Source organism: Carettochelys insculpta, chromosome 1, assembly GCF_033958435.1.
Source record: "Carettochelys insculpta isolate YL-2023 chromosome 1, ASM3395843v1, whole genome shotgun sequence".
In the NCBI taxonomy this organism is placed as follows: domain Eukaryota; kingdom Metazoa; phylum Chordata; order Testudines; family Carettochelyidae; genus Carettochelys; species Carettochelys insculpta.
In genome coordinates this window covers 149,503,279-149,520,138 of record NC_134137.1, presented here as the reverse complement: position 1 = coordinate 149,520,138, position 16,860 = coordinate 149,503,279, and the positions used below count along the sequence as shown (strand labels likewise).

The following is a 16,860-nucleotide window of genomic DNA, read 5'->3' as shown; positions in this document are numbered from 1 at the left end:
TAGAGCAACTCAAAAGGGATACCATGAGAGACAAGGTAGGCAAGGTAATGCCTTTAATTGGGCTAGCTTTTGTTGGTGAGATTGACACGCATTGTCCTCTCTAACGTTCTGAGACCAACGTGACTACCATAACACTGCAAACATCCAGAAGCACATGGCAAAATATTTTTAAAACCCTATTATTTTTGGAAGGCTGAATATAAATTGGCAATACCAGAATTTGCCTTGAAGTAAGGGGCAAGAGCTCTTTGATGACAACTGTCTGTAGATGTGCGTCCCCAGTGTGGAGGATCACATTTGGTTTAAGAGGCTATTTAGTCTGAGTCTAAATATGTGGCACATTTTATATCTCTACTTTATGTAGCCTTATTTTTATTTTTACCCCACATGTAATTGTGCTCCTTGCCTTCCTCCACTCTTGGCACTGTCGCCTATGATCCATAATTTGTAGTGACTCTGTTTTGCTCCAGTGGAGCTACGCTTGTGTGGGAAGGTGAGAGACAGTACATTTGTGGCCTCAGTACATTTTTTGGGCCTGCCTGGCATAGGGTTGGTTCCTGAGGTGAGCAAGATCAAGTAATATACTGTAACGTATGTTCTGCGGCTTTGGCCTGAAGCGGTTGTTTTGGCAGTTGAGAATAGCTGGAGTACATCGGTTCAGGGAGTACACGAAACCTCCTTTGGGCTGTGTCTGTGACCAGCCCCTCATGTGATGTGGCTGACTTGGAATTTCCTAGTGGCTGGTTCAGCCGGATTTATTTTACAGAACTTCTAGAGCCAACGTCAAAATCAGAGGCCAGAACAGATCATCATCTGCAAGAACAAATTCATTTCCTTTGTCCGATATGTCTGTCTTTGCAGATTGAACTTCCCAGGCTTGTGCTTCAGCACTGTCCGTAGCGCCTTCTGCAGTGATGATAATTCTTGCGAGTTTTGCCTTTTCCTTGTTGCCTTCGCAGCAAAAATGTTGCTATTCAGGAGATACACCCTTGATTAGTCTCTCCTGCAGTTTCCCTTTGTGATGGAATTGAGACCCAAAAGAGGAATGCTGAAAGAACGATAAACGGGAAGAAAGGAAGACATGATGGTGGGAGAGTTCCATAAAGTGAAATGGAAGAAGAGGAATGAGTCAGAGACAGAGAGCAAAATGATGCAGCGCTGATCCTAAAACTGTAATCTCTTTCAGTATTGGTAATTTTAACATCAAAAATTGTGTCCCCACAAGTTAGTATTGGGCTACTAGTACTTTGTTTTCTGCTACTTTGAAATAGCCTAATTCTGTTTTACCCCCGCCTGTTTTCTTATAAGTGCTCTACAGCTGTTATGAACAAACGAACAAAAGAGCATCTTGTGCATAACACTTTCATTTCTCGTTCTTCAAAGGTAACTTACTTGTTAGACGGTGGCTCTATGGCTCATGAAGACTTTTGTGGACATGCTGGTAAATTGAACCCAGGAGATTTACAGGTATGGGAAACTGGGCAGAAAGGAGCCATTGACAGCTTAATCTTAAGTGATAAGCACTTCTGCCTTTCCATTTGAATTTGTATGGGCCCTGCTGTCAAGGAGCACTGCTTCTCTTTTTCTGTTATCATAGAAGTTGTAACTGGCTACTTTTAAACTAAGTAACTATATTGAACTCTGTTGTCATATGCTTAGATAAATTCCCAGTATGCCGTGTTATACTGGGAAGCTTCATATTTTAGTTTTTTAAAATCTCCGCTAAAATAGAGTAATAAATAAATTCTGTTGTATCAGTGCAGCACTTTAACTGTTAAAGTCAATAAACAAACTAAATCTGTCACAATATTCTTACCTGCAAGTTAAGGAGGTATGGATGGGATAAATGGTCTGTAGGGGGGCTGGAAACCTAGCTAGATGATCGGGCCCTACAGGTAGTGATGAAATAGCTCTGTCTGTTTGGTGGTCAGTTTCAAGTGGAGTGCCCCAAGGATTGTTTCTAGGGCTGATATTATTCAGTATCTGTATTAATGATATGGATGAGGGAATGGATTGCACCCTGGGCATATCTGAAGCTGACACTAAGCTGGGGGACTGGTAAGTACGTTGGCAGGTAGGGATAGGGGCCAGAGTGACCTAGACAAATTGGAGGATTGAGCCAAAAGAAATCTGAAGAGGTTGAACAAGGAGAAGTTCAGAGTCCTGCACTTAAGGTGGAAGAATCCCAAGCATAGTTACAGGCTGGGGACCAACTGGCTTAAATAGCAGTGCAGCAGAAAAGGACCGGGGGATTACAGTGGATAAGAAGCAGGATGTGAGTCGGCAGTGTGCCCTTGCAGTCAAGAAGGCTAATGGCATATTGTGGTGCATTAGGAGGAGCATTTCCAGCAGATCTAGAGAAGTTATAATTCCCCTCTATTTGGCACTGGTGAGGCCACATCTGGAGTATTGCATCCACTTCTGGGCCCCACGCCCAGTACAGAAAGGATGTGGATGCATTGGAAACGATCCAGTGGAGGGCAACAAAAATGATTAAGGGGCTGGAGCACATGACCTGTGAGGAGAGGCTGAGGGATTTGGGCTTGTTTAGTTTGCAGAAGAGAAGAATGAGAGGCAATTTGAGAGCAACCTTCAACTTCCTGAAGCAGGGCTCTAAAGAGGAAGGAGAATGGTGTTCTCAGTAGTGACGGATGGCAGAACAAGGAGCAATGGCTTCAAGTTACAGAGTGGGAGGTGTAGGTTGTATATTAGGAAAAACTATTTCACCAGGAGGGTGGTGAAGTACTGCAATGCGTTACCAAGACAGGAGGTGGGATCTCCATCCATAGAGGTTTTTAAGTCCCAGCTTGACAAAATCCTGGCTGGGATGGTATAGTTCGGGTTGATCCTGGCTGGGGTCTGGACTTGATGACCTCCTGAGGTCCCTTGCAGCCCTGGGATTCTGTGATTCTATTATATAAACTTGTCTTGTGCAGTGAAATTGTGGTGTATTTTCTCATTTACATTTTGTAAAATGCACTGTCTAGGCCAGGGGGTCAGCAACCCCCGGCACAGGTGCCAAGAGTGGCACGTGAGCCAGTTTTCATCAACATGCGAGGTGGGAGCTCAGCCCCGCCCATCCTCCTCCATGCATCTGGGAGCTTGCTTAAAACCATGTTGCCTCTGGATTAACAAAAGACCAGCTAATGCTACCAACCACTCTGTCTCTTCATTTATTTATGAATGAATCTGTTGTAAGCAGGGCTACTAATGACTTTAAAAAGTATCACCAGCACTCAGAATGTACATAGAGGTCAAGAGATCAAATTTCGGCCCTCTGCCTCAGAAAGCTTGCTGACCGTCTATGTTGTGTGTGGTTTTTCTAGTGGATGACAGCTGGACGGGGTATTGTGCATGCAGAGATGCTCTGCTCTGAGGAGCCAGCACATGCTTTGCAACTCTGGGTCAATTTGAGAAGTTCAGAGAAAATGGTGAAACCCCAATATCAAGAACTGAAAAGCAAAGATGTCCCCAAACCCTCCAAGAATGGTGTGACTGTGTCTGTCATTTCAGGAGAGGCACTGGGAGTAAAGGTAAACTGCTTGTGACCATTGCTACAGCTGGTGATCCTGTGCAAGGAACGTGTGCATTTGTAAACATCAAATGTTTTGTCTGCCCGCTTTTGTTGTGAAAGGAGAGAGTTTTATAAACATTCCTTGAAAGCTGCAGTTGTAATTGTGCCATCTTGTCATTTCCATTTGGTAAGGTACGTTTCTTGGAAGAAAATACTGCATTACAAGTTATTCCCTTATGTGATGGACTGTAAACTCATGCACCATTCTCCACTGAAAAATAGCAAAGTTCGTGTGCGTGTGTCCTGGAAAGAATACTTCTTGGCCTTCTGAAAGACTATGATAGGCTGTCAGTTAAAATTTCTTTTCTTAGCGCACATTGCAGCCCTTACTTAGGTGTAGTCCATTGTATAAGTGGGGATATCCTTGCAACTTCAGGCCTTTAAAAGTATACGAAGAGCTAGTAATGATTCTGCAACAGGCTAGCACTTCATCTGTATCAGCTTGTCCTGTTAGCAGGCTTTGCTCTTGTTGGGATCAGAGCAGGTGCTCAACTGTTCAGGTGCAGTAGTATGCAGGGAGGGCACAAGGATCTCAAATCTCTGATCAGCTGTCCAACCATGTGGGGGAGATAAATGCCTGGTGTTGAGATGTTGGCTTGCTAGTGGTGCCAGTGGCAAACTCAAGGGCCTGGTTCTATACTGCCGCCTTATGTAATTATTGACCATGTGTGCAAAGTGGGCGTGAAATGTATCCTATCAGAATGGCAGCATTTCACATCCATTAGCAGAGATGCAAGTGATTACACAAGGCATTGAGGAGTATCTAGTTGAGGCCAAGACCCATACTGCCCAGAGTGTCTTAGTGGTTGCACTGTAAGGACCGTGTAGCAAATGAGTTTTGTGGGCACACGGCCGCGCATTGCCAGCAGCCAAAGTGGTTCTTTGGACATCAGAGCTCTTTAAGCTGCCTCTGCTGCTTACCTTTTGATAAAGGCAAAGTCAGTTCCCATCATCTCGGTACTCACTGGAATCCAGCTCTATTTGAACTTTCTTTTTATAATTTCAGTGGGTTAACTGAATGTTGGCTGAACATATAATGACTACCTGATTGCCCCCATGGCCTTGCCCTTTGAGAGGTCATACAACCCTTCTGAATCCAAATGGTAGCACTTTACAGTTACCCTGCAGAAGGGGCAAAGCAGTGGAGAGTCAAGCCCTGAAAATATTCATAACCTTTTCCCTGACACTTTACAACAATGGATATTACTATTGTGCATGAAGGAGAGCTTTACGTTAATGTTCAGTTAAAGTAGAATTTGGGGACTTTAGAACTGCACGTTCCTTTTCGCAGATCTTAGTGTGTCCCTCTAATTCCTATTAATGGAAATTACATTCAGCAGAAGGAAAGCTATAAAACACTTATGTTTTATACTGGAAAAAAATTAATTTTTTTTGCAAACAATCACCAGATGAGAACTGGTACCAGAGTAAAATCTAGCCATCCGAGATATCAAACTCAACGTATTTGGTACGTCTGTGTAATGGTGAAGTATCTACATCTGTGCTTTTCTTTCAGCTGTAAGTGAACTTGTGGAATGGACACCGTGTAACCAATTAAATATTATCGCTTCACGTTTCTAGTTGTGCTTTGAACGCATGTTTACTAAAACCAGAAAAATTAATATAATGAAATCTTGTTCATTTCTCTGGCAAATGATGAGGTTTCATAATCCTGGTATTTGAATCATACTTTTATTGGGTATTTTATAAGCTCGTTAAATTGCACATAAAGCTAACGGCATATGAAAAAACGGAGCCAATGTCTTCACATATAAAATGATACTAAGACAGAACATGCCTTTTGTAATCTGCTGGAATGTGCCATTTCAAGGTTGACCTGAGCTTTCGTCCTTTTGCTGAATCGGCATGGTCTTTGAATCAGACAAGGTTACAAAGAGAACACAAACTGCACCGCTGTCTAGGCTGGAGCCAACTGCCCACACGCCGCGCTCCCTGCCTTCCAAGGTGAGCCCTGACTGCCCCATTTTGCCTCTACACTGCACTGTCCTCACTTACTCAAAACAAACCAGCACTCATGTAGCACTTTAAAGGCTAACAAAATAATTTGTTAGGTGACAAGCTTCTGTGGGGCAGACCCACTTCTTTGGATCTGGAAACAATGGTGAAAGTGAACTGGCATGACAAAGATATAACAGAGATAGAAAACAAAAACAGTGAAATGAAAACTGACAAATTAGAAGGAGATGGAGTGAAGGGTGCAGAAGAGGGGAAAGAAAATTACTTACTGCAAGATGTCTGTTAAGTGACTTGCCTGAGATCACTACAAACATCAAAGGTGGGGAAGCTGTCTTTGTAATGCATAAGGTAATTGCTATTTCTATTAAGACCAGGTCGCAAAGTGTCGAATTTGAGAATAAATTCCAGTTCAGACATCTCCATTTGTAATCTGATGTTAGTCTCCTGGCTGTATGACACACATTCTCAGTTATTTAATACTGTGGTCTACTCCATTGAAAGGCTCACTGACAAGTTTATGTGTGCTCAGATTCCTAATGACTGATTTGTGTCCATGCATTCTTTGGCAAAGTGATTGTCCAGCCTGTGCAATATACATAGCAGAAGGGCATTGCTAGGACATGATGGCATAGATAGCATTAGTGGATGTACAGCAATAGGAGCTCCTGGTCAGGTAAGTGATGTGGTTAGGTCCAGTGATGGTGCCTCTGGAGTTAATATGTGGACAAAGTTGGCCACAGGGTTTGTGGCAGAGAAAAGTTCCAGGATTAGTAAGTATTTCAGTGGCATGTTGTATGGTTGCAAGTGAGAATTTCCCTGAGGTTAGGTGGTTGGTTGTCTGTAGGATAGCACAGGTCTCTCACCTGCTCTTGGGGTGTAGCATCATGTTCCAGTATAGGTTGTAGGTTGTTGATAATGCGTTGGAGGGGGTTGTATTTGGGGGCTGTAGGTGATGACAAGTGCCTGTTCCCTTACTGACCTTTCTGGGCCTGTCGAGAAGTATTTTCATCTGGCCTTGTTGATCTTTTTTTTTCAAAACTTCTCCTGGTGAGTGAGTAAGTTTTACAAATGCCTGCTAGAGACCTTGAAGTTTTTTGGCCTCTATCAGTAGGATTGGAGTAGGAAGGGAGCAGATATGGTTGTATCTAAGGGCTTGACTACAAGGGATAGATTGTGTGATGTATCCCAGATGGAAGCTGGAGGCATGTTGGTAAGTGTAGTGGTCAGTGGGTTTCTGGTAAAGAGTGGTATTGAGCTGGCCATCAGTGATTTGTACCATGGTATCCAGGAAGTGAATCTGTCATGTGAATGGTCAAGGCTCAGATTGATGCTGGGGTGCAGGTTGTTAAAATCTCTGTGGAATTCTTCCAGAGTCTCTTTACTATGGGTCTTATTAAACTGACAGTTACTTTGTAGAAGCATGACAGCAGACAGTTGTCTTATACAGAACTGCTTGTGTATTTCCTATCCACAAGTAGGGGCAGTTCAGTGTTGATGCCCTTTGAAATCTGGGCCTAAATGGCACTGCAGAGTGATCACATGAGCTGGAGTGATGACATCAGTCGTCATATTTAATTCCCTGCACCACCTCTCTTTTTTTCTCCTGCCTCAAACTTGATCTTGTTGTCCTGGCTGTCAGGTCCTTACAAAGTTGCCCAACACTTAATTCACTAAGGCTGCATAGGTAGTGCAAGCAAGGTAGAATTTGTCTCTTAGGCTGCAGCTATACTAGCTGGTTCTTTCAAAAGATTTTTCAAAGGAAGAGGGGATCTTTGGAAAGATCCCATGGAGCGTCTACACACACAGCGTTCTTGCGAAAGTAAATCGAAAGAATGCAGTTCTCCTTTCAAAATCACTCTTCCTTTCCCGTTTCAGGAAGAGTGTCCCCTTTCAAAAGCTTCTTTCGAAAGAAAACCTCTGTAGACATTCCGCAGACCCTTTTTTCAAAAGAGAAGCCCTCATGGGGACTGATTTTTTTTTTTCAGTCCTTGTCACATTCTTTCGAAAGAGCGGGAGCTGTGTGGATGCTCTCTTTCAAAAGAGCAGATCTCTCTTTTGATCCGCTTTTTTGTGCGTGGGCGCATTCTTTCAAAAAGTTCTTTTGGAAGAGATCTTCCAACACAGCTTTTTTGAAAGATCTCTGTAGTGTAGACGTAGCCATAGATTGTAACCTTTTTGAGCCATAAAACTTTCTATTTTACTCTACTTGACTGTGAATCACCCTAGTGCACTTTGGAACTATCTAATTTTATACTGGGAGGTAAGTCGGAAGAGAACAGTCCACATGTACAACAACTCTCTTTAGCAAGTCCATACTTTCATGTCTTAAGAGAGTGATTCCTAGTTTCCGCATAGCAGTGGGTATGGGTGGTTATTTCCCAAGTGAGAAGTAACTGGTTCTATCTGTAGCTGTAGACATTTAAATGAAGAGATGGAGGGAAAAGTAAATCATTTCAGGAATGCTGACCAAGGCATAATCTTGTTGCATTTTTTTTTTCTTGTCATCATTTTACTTTGGCGATAGGCACATCAGTAGTAGTAGCAGCAGCAGCAGCAGCAGCAGCAGCAGCATCCTTCAATCTACGTAGACTATGGATCGCGCCCTTCGTAGTTCCATTTGGAATCATCATTTGCAGCGTCGACTGTGACTGTGAAGGCCCACATGAGAGCGACAGTCCTCGCTGCATCTGTTGCATGTGTAATGGGTGTCTGTCAGGTCCTTACTGTGCTTTCTGTGGGCTTGCTTCTCCTTGGATAGCTGTCTGTTCCTCATCTCACCCTTCTGAAGGCCCCTGTGTAGTTCCTGTCTCCATCTGCTGTGATCGTTTGCCAGCTCCTCCCAGCTGTCCGGCTCGATGTCTACCTCCCTGAGGTCCCTCTTGCAAACATCTTTGTAGCACAATTGGGGGCGTCCAGGAGGTCTTTTGCCAGAGGCTAGCTCGCCATACAGGATGTCTTTTGGGATCCTTCTATCATTCATCCTGTGGACGTGGCCAAGCCAGCGGAGCTGCCGCTGCCTGAGAAGGGTGTGCATGGTTGGGATTCCAGCTTGCTCAAGGACAGCGGTGTTGGACACTCTGTCCTTCCACGATATTCCAAGGATGCGCCTGAGGCAGCGCAAGTGGAAGATGTTCAGCCTGTTTTCCTGGTGGGTGTACAGGGTCCAAGACCCTGGCATGTTGAGGAGGAACAGGTTAACTTTTTGTCTGTGGGTGTCTCTCTCTCTCACATGCGTGTGCATGCGCGCGCACACACAACTTGGCACAAGTACTCCATTTCTGTTAAGGCTGATCACGAGACAGAATTAACATAGTACTATAAAGTGTGCAAATTCTGTCCTCTTCTTCTCAGAGGATATCAGAGAGTAATGACAGGCTTTCGGGGGTGGTGCTGCAGATGATAGCCTGCTTCTAAGGGTCTATGAAAGGCTTTCATTGTGAACACTTCCTACCGCATTTTCTACAAAACTGATATTTTGTTTATTTCACAGGTCCCTTTATTTTAAAAGGTAGATACTACCCCAAAGAATATCCATGTTTCCAGGGTAAACTGTTTCCCAGGGGCTTGGCTGATAGGAAGAATAAAAACATCTGGTGCCACTAAAGTATGGATTTGCATTAGGACCTCACTACCAGAGCAGCAGAAGATGGAACTGGTCTAAAACTTTGTGTATAATATTGTGTCAGAGATGCATTAAAGAAGTGATGTTGGCTTTCTTCCAAATTAAAGAATATGTCCTATGATATAAAGAAAGAAGACATTCTCTGATTCATGCTTTGACATAATTCACATGAAAAGCTCTGAATGGATTCTTTGTGGAGATTCTGCTGTTAGAAGCTGGTGTAGAGAACACTTAGACACTTGGATGTCTTAGTAACAGAGAGGAAGCCGTGCTAGTCTATACACTATCAAAACAAAATGCAGTCAAGTAGCACTTTAAAGACTAGCGAAATAGTTTATTAGGTGAGCTTTCGTGGGACAGACCCACTTCTTCAGACCATAGCCAGACCAGAACGGGCCTGTTCTGTTCTGGTCTGAAGAAGTGGGTCTGTCCCACAAAAGCTCACCTAATAAACTATTTTGCTAGTCTTTAAAGTGCTACTTGACTGCTTTTTGTTTGGATGTCTTAGGTGTGCTTTTGCCACTGTTAGGTAGTGGTTGGAGCCTCTTTCAGCTATAGAGGTGGTAAATGAGACTGCAGTACTCAGATGGAGCAGGCTTTCAGAGCGTGATCCCCTCCGTTCCAGGCAACACGGGTCATGCACATACTCTTTCATAAAACACCTTCTGCTGTTTCCACCCTGCCCTTATGGAACAATAGCTTGTCACCCAAAACAAAGGGTGTAGAATGGACTGGATTGTCACGATTGCACAGTGGGATGATTACTAAACAAATACACCAGCAAATTACTATGTTGTTTAGTTTTGCAATGTACACCCATTAAAAGTTCCCAGTCTAAATTCCTGGGCAAGATGGGGGAAGAGGCAGCTGCAAAGGAGAAAGAAGAGAAGTCCTGAAGATTTCAATTCCTTCAGTTGCTACAGCCAAAAGAAACTCTGGTGGGATTGGAGTAGTTGCTTTTTGAATGGTATTACCTTGCACGACACAGAGAGTCCTGCATGGAAGGACTGTGAAGCTGGTGCCTTGCAGAAGTTTCTGAACTTCAGAGCTGAGAGGGAATTAATACTCCTAAATGTGAGGGATCTATACTGGCAATAGTTTGAGTAATAAAGCTTTCAACATCATCCCTTGTCTTTTTAAGAGAGAATAATGAACAGGACTGTCTCAAGTTTCCAAGTAACCAACTGTCTTCTGTCCAATATTTAGTGCGATGTTTAAAAATCATTTCTTAAATAGCCCTGGGAATAGAAGAATGGTGACTAAGAAGATAAATTGAAGGCATGGAGTCTATTGCTACACTCAGAATGTTGGACAGTATCAACTTTTTCCTAGCCAAAACTCTGTATTTGGATGCAAGAGCCATTTCAGCAGCTGGAGTTGTCCTTCAATAATCTGCATTTAGGAAATCATCCTGAGAACTGAAATCCATCGTATTAAAAAAACAAACTCCGTAAAAAATGAAATAAACTACATTGGTGTATACCTGTTAATCACAGTACCTACTAAGAGGTAGCTGTAGATATCCTCACTCTATAAAGGTAGCATCTGTTGAGTAGGGAGCACAGTTTACTGGAAATGACCCACAACTCATTTTGGTTGTCTCTAACTCTCTCTTTAGACTCCTAGACCATAAGAATGAAATCTCTGCTGTAAGACTTCTAACAGTGCAGATACAAAACTGTTTAAGTGAAGAAATTCCTTTTATTTTTTTTTCCAAAATAGAATGATGTAGAGATCAGAAGCTTCTGTTCTCCATGTCTGAACACAAGAACAAGGGGCAATTCAATGAGACTGGAAGGTGGTAAATTCCAAAGTGACAAAGTGAAATACTTTTTTATGCAATGTGTAATGAGGCTGCTGAACTCATTGCCACAGGAAGTCTTGATGCCAAGAACTTAACAAGATTCAAAGAGGGACTGAAAAATGTATAGATTACAAGAATATCCAGAGTTACAGTTATTACTAATAACAATTTTGGAAAGGATATTTAAACCTCATGCTATAGGGCTTAAGCCAGTCATTAACTGTTAGAGATCAGGATCAGCTATAATGTGGGAGGCCACTTTTCCAACATCTTTCTGATGTGGGGTTCTTACGCCATCCTCTGAAGCATTTAGTGCTGGGGTACAGGACTAAATAGATTTTGGTTTTGATCCAGTATGATAATTCCTCTGTACTCAGCACATAGATACAAAGGGACAGTATGCACTGTACCCCTTTTGAAATGAGCTAAATTCTCATTGGCAATTCAGAGCATTAAAAAAAAAAAAAGCAAGCAGCCTGCAGTACCCTAAAGACTAACAGTATTATTAGGTGGTGAGCTGTTGTGGGAAAGACCCACTCCTTCAGATCTGGAGTATTACTGAGAGGAAGAAACCCAAAAACAAAAAAAGAGGAATCAGCTAAGTAGGAGAGAAAGAAGGAGAGGAGAGAAAAAAAAACTCCTCTGTGAAGTGTCAAGTTATATGAGATGGATGCCATCACTGGGAATATCAGAGGTGGGGAAATTGTCCATATAATTGGTAAGATACTGAGATCTTTGGGTCCATGGTGATCAGTATCGAACTTGAAAATGAATTCCAATTCAGATATCTCCCTTTGTAATTTGGTGTTAAAATCTCTTTGTTGTAATACACAAACCTTTAGGTTATTAGTAGTGTGTCCTGCCAAGTTAGAGCTCACTTACCAGTTTATATGTATTCAGATTCCTAATGTCTGATTTGTGTGCATTCATCCTTTGGCGAAGGGATTGTCTTGTTTGTGCAATGTACATGGCAGAGGGGTATTACTGGCACATGATGGCATATATCACATTAGTGGAAGTGCAGAAATATGAGCTCCTGGTCGTGTGACTGATGTGATTAAGTCCAGTGATCTTGTCTCTCCTGTAAATATGTGGGCAGAGCAGGCAACAGGGTTTGTTGCAAAGAAAGGTTCAAGGGTTAGTATTTGTGTGGTGTGGCATGTGGTTGCTAGTAAGAATTTTCCTGAAATTGGGTGGGTGGGTATAGGATAGAACAGGCCTTTCTACTGGGATCTTAAGAGTGAAGGATCAATTTTCCAGTATACATTAGAGATTAATAGTGCACTGGAGGGTCTTGAGTTGATGGCTATAGGTGATGACAAGTGATTTATGCCATTTTTCTTCTGAGCTTATTTGTATGTTAGCACTTGCATGTCATAGGTGATCATTTGTTAAGTGATGCCACTGTGTCACTTAATGAAGCGCTGGACAAGGTGGATCGCTTCTGTACCTCAACTCAATTTACCCAATGTATTTGAGACAACAAGTTGCTAACCCTGAACGCAAACATGGCTGTTTTTCAGGCTTCTGTCCTGAGTACTCTCCTTTGTTTATGAGAACTGGGCTAAGTATTCCAAGTAGGAGCAAAGATTGACGAATTTCCAGCTCAGTTGTCTTAGTAAAATCCTTGGAATTATTTCGGGAACCAAAATGTCACCAATAAATAGATCCTGCAGAGACCTAGCCTACAGTGTATACAAATTTCACTGGATATACGCAGGCCTCACTGGGTGAGACACATGGAGTAGATGCCTCAAGATTGTCCGCTGAATTCTGTGCGTGCTGTGGCCAACTTAAGAAGTGCCTATAACATAGAGGAAAGTCAAAGCTCCAGTACATCAACAAGAGAAGCAAGGCAGCAAGAAACTGTGTATTCCCACTGACATATGGGAAAATCCTGACCACTGTAGTTTAGTTTGGAGAAGCCATGTTAAGACTGTTGCAGTCACCATGGAGAAGCCATCAGAGAGCCCAAGCTGAGGATCACAGGCAAGGGAGCAAGCACTGTACTTCAGCTTCCCTCAGACAAGTGAATCAATCTGTAGACACTGTGAGAAGATTTGCTGCTTGCATACTGGGCTTGTTTCCCTAATGGAAGCACCCTGATGGACTGATTTTGTCATATCTCCTTTTGTGTGTCAAGAGGCTGGATGGATGTAACCATATATCGTATAGCACACTGTGTGATGCCTTTATGTTAGGGTATTTCTGAAAAAGATGTACAGATGAACAGAATTATAGAACAAAAATACAGTTCATGTCATCTGCACTGAGAATTAGTATCTGGTGGAGCAGAAAAAGGTTTTGTTGTTCTTGGATAGTTGGAAGATCCAGATGCTTATCCAAATGTTTTGAGGCGTTCATTTTACTCGTGCTCCATCTCTCCCCACCTCCCTACGTAATTTATTACTTACACCACGTAAGATTATGGACTCCTAACTGAGCTTCTACCTCACCATTAACAGGGATGTTGAAAATCTGTTATGCTGGGTTTGACACGTAAGCTTGTGTCATTCGGTACCTGATCTAATAGATTAAACACTTAAGTCGGACACTTCAGGGGAAAGCAAGTCTTTTATTTATCTGTGCATGTTTAAAATGTGTAACTTACTCATTTGTATTCCTATAGCACCTAAGAGCCCTAATCATGGACCAGGACCTGTTGTGCTTGGTGCTGTATAGAATATGTATACGCTACATCTGTGATGTTGCTGCATGAGCTGGGCTATGGATTAGCTGTCAGAACCCAAATTAAGAAAAAGTTGATGAGGCACAGTCAATGAATTGGAATAACCATTCTTTGATGGTGTTTTAAAAGCATTGACTAAAATAGATCAGCTCAGAACTAAAAAGTTGAATGCTAGGAGCTGTGTGCATTAGAACAGTTGTTGTACTTCAGTAGTTCCAGTCAATGCCTCCCAGCATGGGTTCAGGGCGCAGGCGCCAACTGGGCAGAATTTACAACAGGCAGCGCCCAGGTGGTAGCACAGTGCAGCTAGGGCAGGCTGACCTCTGCCCTGGCCCTGCTCCGCTCTCAAAAGCAGACGGAAAGTTTCTTCTATCTCAGATCCTGTTGTTACCCCCGCCTGCCTCGCTCTGTCGAGGTGGGGAGAGAGGGACACCCTGACGACAGCACCCCCTTCCTCTCTCTGCCTTTTCCTGTGCAGGAAGCAAGAGGCTCCCCGGGGCCAGCTCCAAAGCAGAGGTCAAGAAAGCATGGCTGTGGGGGGAGGGGCAGATGTAGTACAATTACTTGATCGTTTCCTGGCCAAACGAGTCAGGATCACCTGTCAGAGACTCCAGGACCTACCAGTAGGCCCTAATCTACTGGTTATCAGCTTCTGATGTAATATGAGTGGCAGGAGAACCAGCACTGCCAAGGACACATTGCCTGTGTAAGACTGGAAAGAGTTACGTGATATTCATTCCATCTCCCTGTCCATGTACGTCCATTGTTCTCTGCTGTGTTTTCTGTTGTCTTCACTAGCTGTCAGCTAATTCCCTAATAGTCTCAGATTAACATCTTCCAGATTTACTGGTTTATATATGTTTACAATTTTCAAAGGATCTGCAGTTGTTTTTTTTATAAATCATTATTTTACAAGGTTTTTTTTCTCTTTGATTGTTTAAATCTCATCTTTTCTTTGTGTTTTCTTGTTGCAGACCATCTTTTAGAGAAGAATTCAGTATCTCACCATTTGTGAGCTATTAATTTAATCTCATCCTTTCATTTTATTAAGTTTATCTATTTTGATTGCTTATAAAAGGAGGCCTACCCCTAGGCTTAAACTTCCAGAAACTATAATTGTTGTTATAATAAAAACATAATAGGTACGTGGCTGTGTGCCTCACAAAATCCTGCTCTTTTGCCAAATCCTGCTCTGTTTCCAAAAATTTACTTGTGCCCCACTCAAGTCAGCCCTCACCAACTGTCTGTCTAATACAATAGTCTTTGCTGCGTGCTCTGATGGTAACCACGTTTAGGATATTTTGGTCAGGAGTTTAGAGGGGAGAGAATTACAATTATGTGCTACTCACTGGGAATGCCCTGGCAGTAGCTCTCTCACAAACTTAACGATCACCAACTTCAGTCTCTCTGATAATTGTAACTGGGATAGGATTGCCTGGGAGAAAGGGGGGATCTCTAAATCAGGTAGGATCTGGGCCAGTGTCAATTCCTTAAACGTCAACAGATAGCCAATATGGGTCATAAAACACCAGTATCCCACGTACAGAGCAAAACACTCTACTTAGCTGGCATGGCATAGCAGTCAGCAGTAGCTTAAGCTTTCAAAAACTCAGATTTAATGTTTTTTCACGTAGAGCACATTGTAGAAGTTCTAGTCTAACAGCAGCCAGCATGTGGGATTATGGTGGTGAGCGGTTTCATGATACTCCTGTCTGTGGATGGTTGGTTTATACCCAGAATCAGGAGAATGTATATTCCTTATTTTAAAAATTCAGTCTAGTAACCTTGGATGCGCTCACTTAATTTCTAGGTCTCCCCTTCCTTTTTTTAAAAAAATGGTTATCCTTTGGCCTCAATGATATTGTGTAACCATAGATCCTATAGGTTGTGTCATTTTTTTAAATGTTACTCTTAAATTCTTTACCGTTCTCTTTACTTGAATATTCATTTGTTCATCTCCTTTGAAACAATAAAGTAACAATAAAATCTTCAAGTGTGGACTTGAATGATCTAACCTGCAGCTCCTGAGATTCCCTGATGACTGCACCCTCAATTTTATGAAATAACTATATTAATCTATGTTATTTGATTACAAAGCAAAACAGTTGAAGTAAAAGTTTTTGTTTATATCTTTGATTTCTCTCTTGGTACCATTAACATTTCATATAAAAAATATTGTATATAGTTCAGACTGTTTCAGGTTTTCATTGCTTGGAGAGAGAAAAAAATTAGCGTCTAAATGAGGTTTTTAACAAGTGGTGGAGATTGAAAATGAAAGCGTTGTGCTTTGATGTTCTGGAATTTAGTCTTAGACCTTTTAATATTGGTCAGGTAACCTAATCACAGCAATCACATTCTTTGCTAGCAGTCTCAGCAGGAGAGGCAGGAATTGATTTGGCATGGAGACTAACCTCTCACCCCTAGAGGTGGTCCCCTCAGGACAGCATGGAAGCACATAAGTGGATTAGTGGGAGAGAACCTTACAATGCTGGCTGGCAGTTCAGTGCTTCCTGTGAGCATTATGTTCTGGTTGTGGTAATAGCATCATTCTGCGCAACAAGCGAAACACATCTCTTGTTTCCACACCACTCTTCTTAGCGTGTTTGTTTTTATATTCCCTTTTCAAACGAAGCTTGTCCATTCCATTTGCACCCTCAGAATATGACTAATATAGATCAGTATCCTAATTGTTTTAAATAATAATGACTGATGGGTAAACTTATTTCCTGGCAGCTAGGAACCATCTGGAAGAGGCCTTTAACCCATCTGGTAATTAAATGCCAGGAAACGATTGACTTTGTTGTTGTTTTTGCTGTTGTAAAGCAAATAATTTTTCTTCTTCTCTCACCATGTCTCTGTTTCATTCAATACTTTAATGTGCTGTCCCTGATGAATATTTTTCTTTACTGAATAATTTATTATGTGCATACTCTAAGATTTACTCAGTGTTGTTCAGGTCCTTAACTCAATTAATTTTTGTGTTTTGGAAGATGAAATGAAGATGTACATGCCTCATTTAAATCATTGCTCTGGGGTGGAGATGGAGATGAGCAGCTCGGTATGCAGGCTGGCCCAGGGAGAGAGGACTACCCAGCCCTCTCACTGCAGCAGCTTGGGACCAAGTGAGAAGCATCCCTCCATGGCCACTGCACCTCCAGTGGGCACAGCTGGGGGAGGGGTGCTTGTCTCCTGGC

At 42.4% G+C, this 16,860-nt stretch overlaps 1 protein-coding gene across 5 annotated transcripts in view; it reads left to right on the top strand.

Moving 5' to 3' along the window:
• Positions 1-16,860, top strand: part of PIR (pirin) — an 87,150-nt gene that overhangs the window by 23,928 nt on the left and 46,362 nt on the right. For all 5 annotated transcript variants that reach the window (XR_012645433.1, XM_074993399.1, XM_074993406.1 and 2 more), the window contains exons 4-5: positions 1,384-1,467; positions 3,327-3,533. Coding sequence is in view for 4 of the 5 variants with exons in the window: in XM_074993399.1 (XP_074849500.1) it covers positions 1,384-1,467; positions 3,327-3,533 (291 nt within the window). In the remaining variant the exon portion in view is untranslated. The remainder of the gene's footprint in view (positions 1-1,383; positions 1,468-3,326; positions 3,534-16,860) is intronic.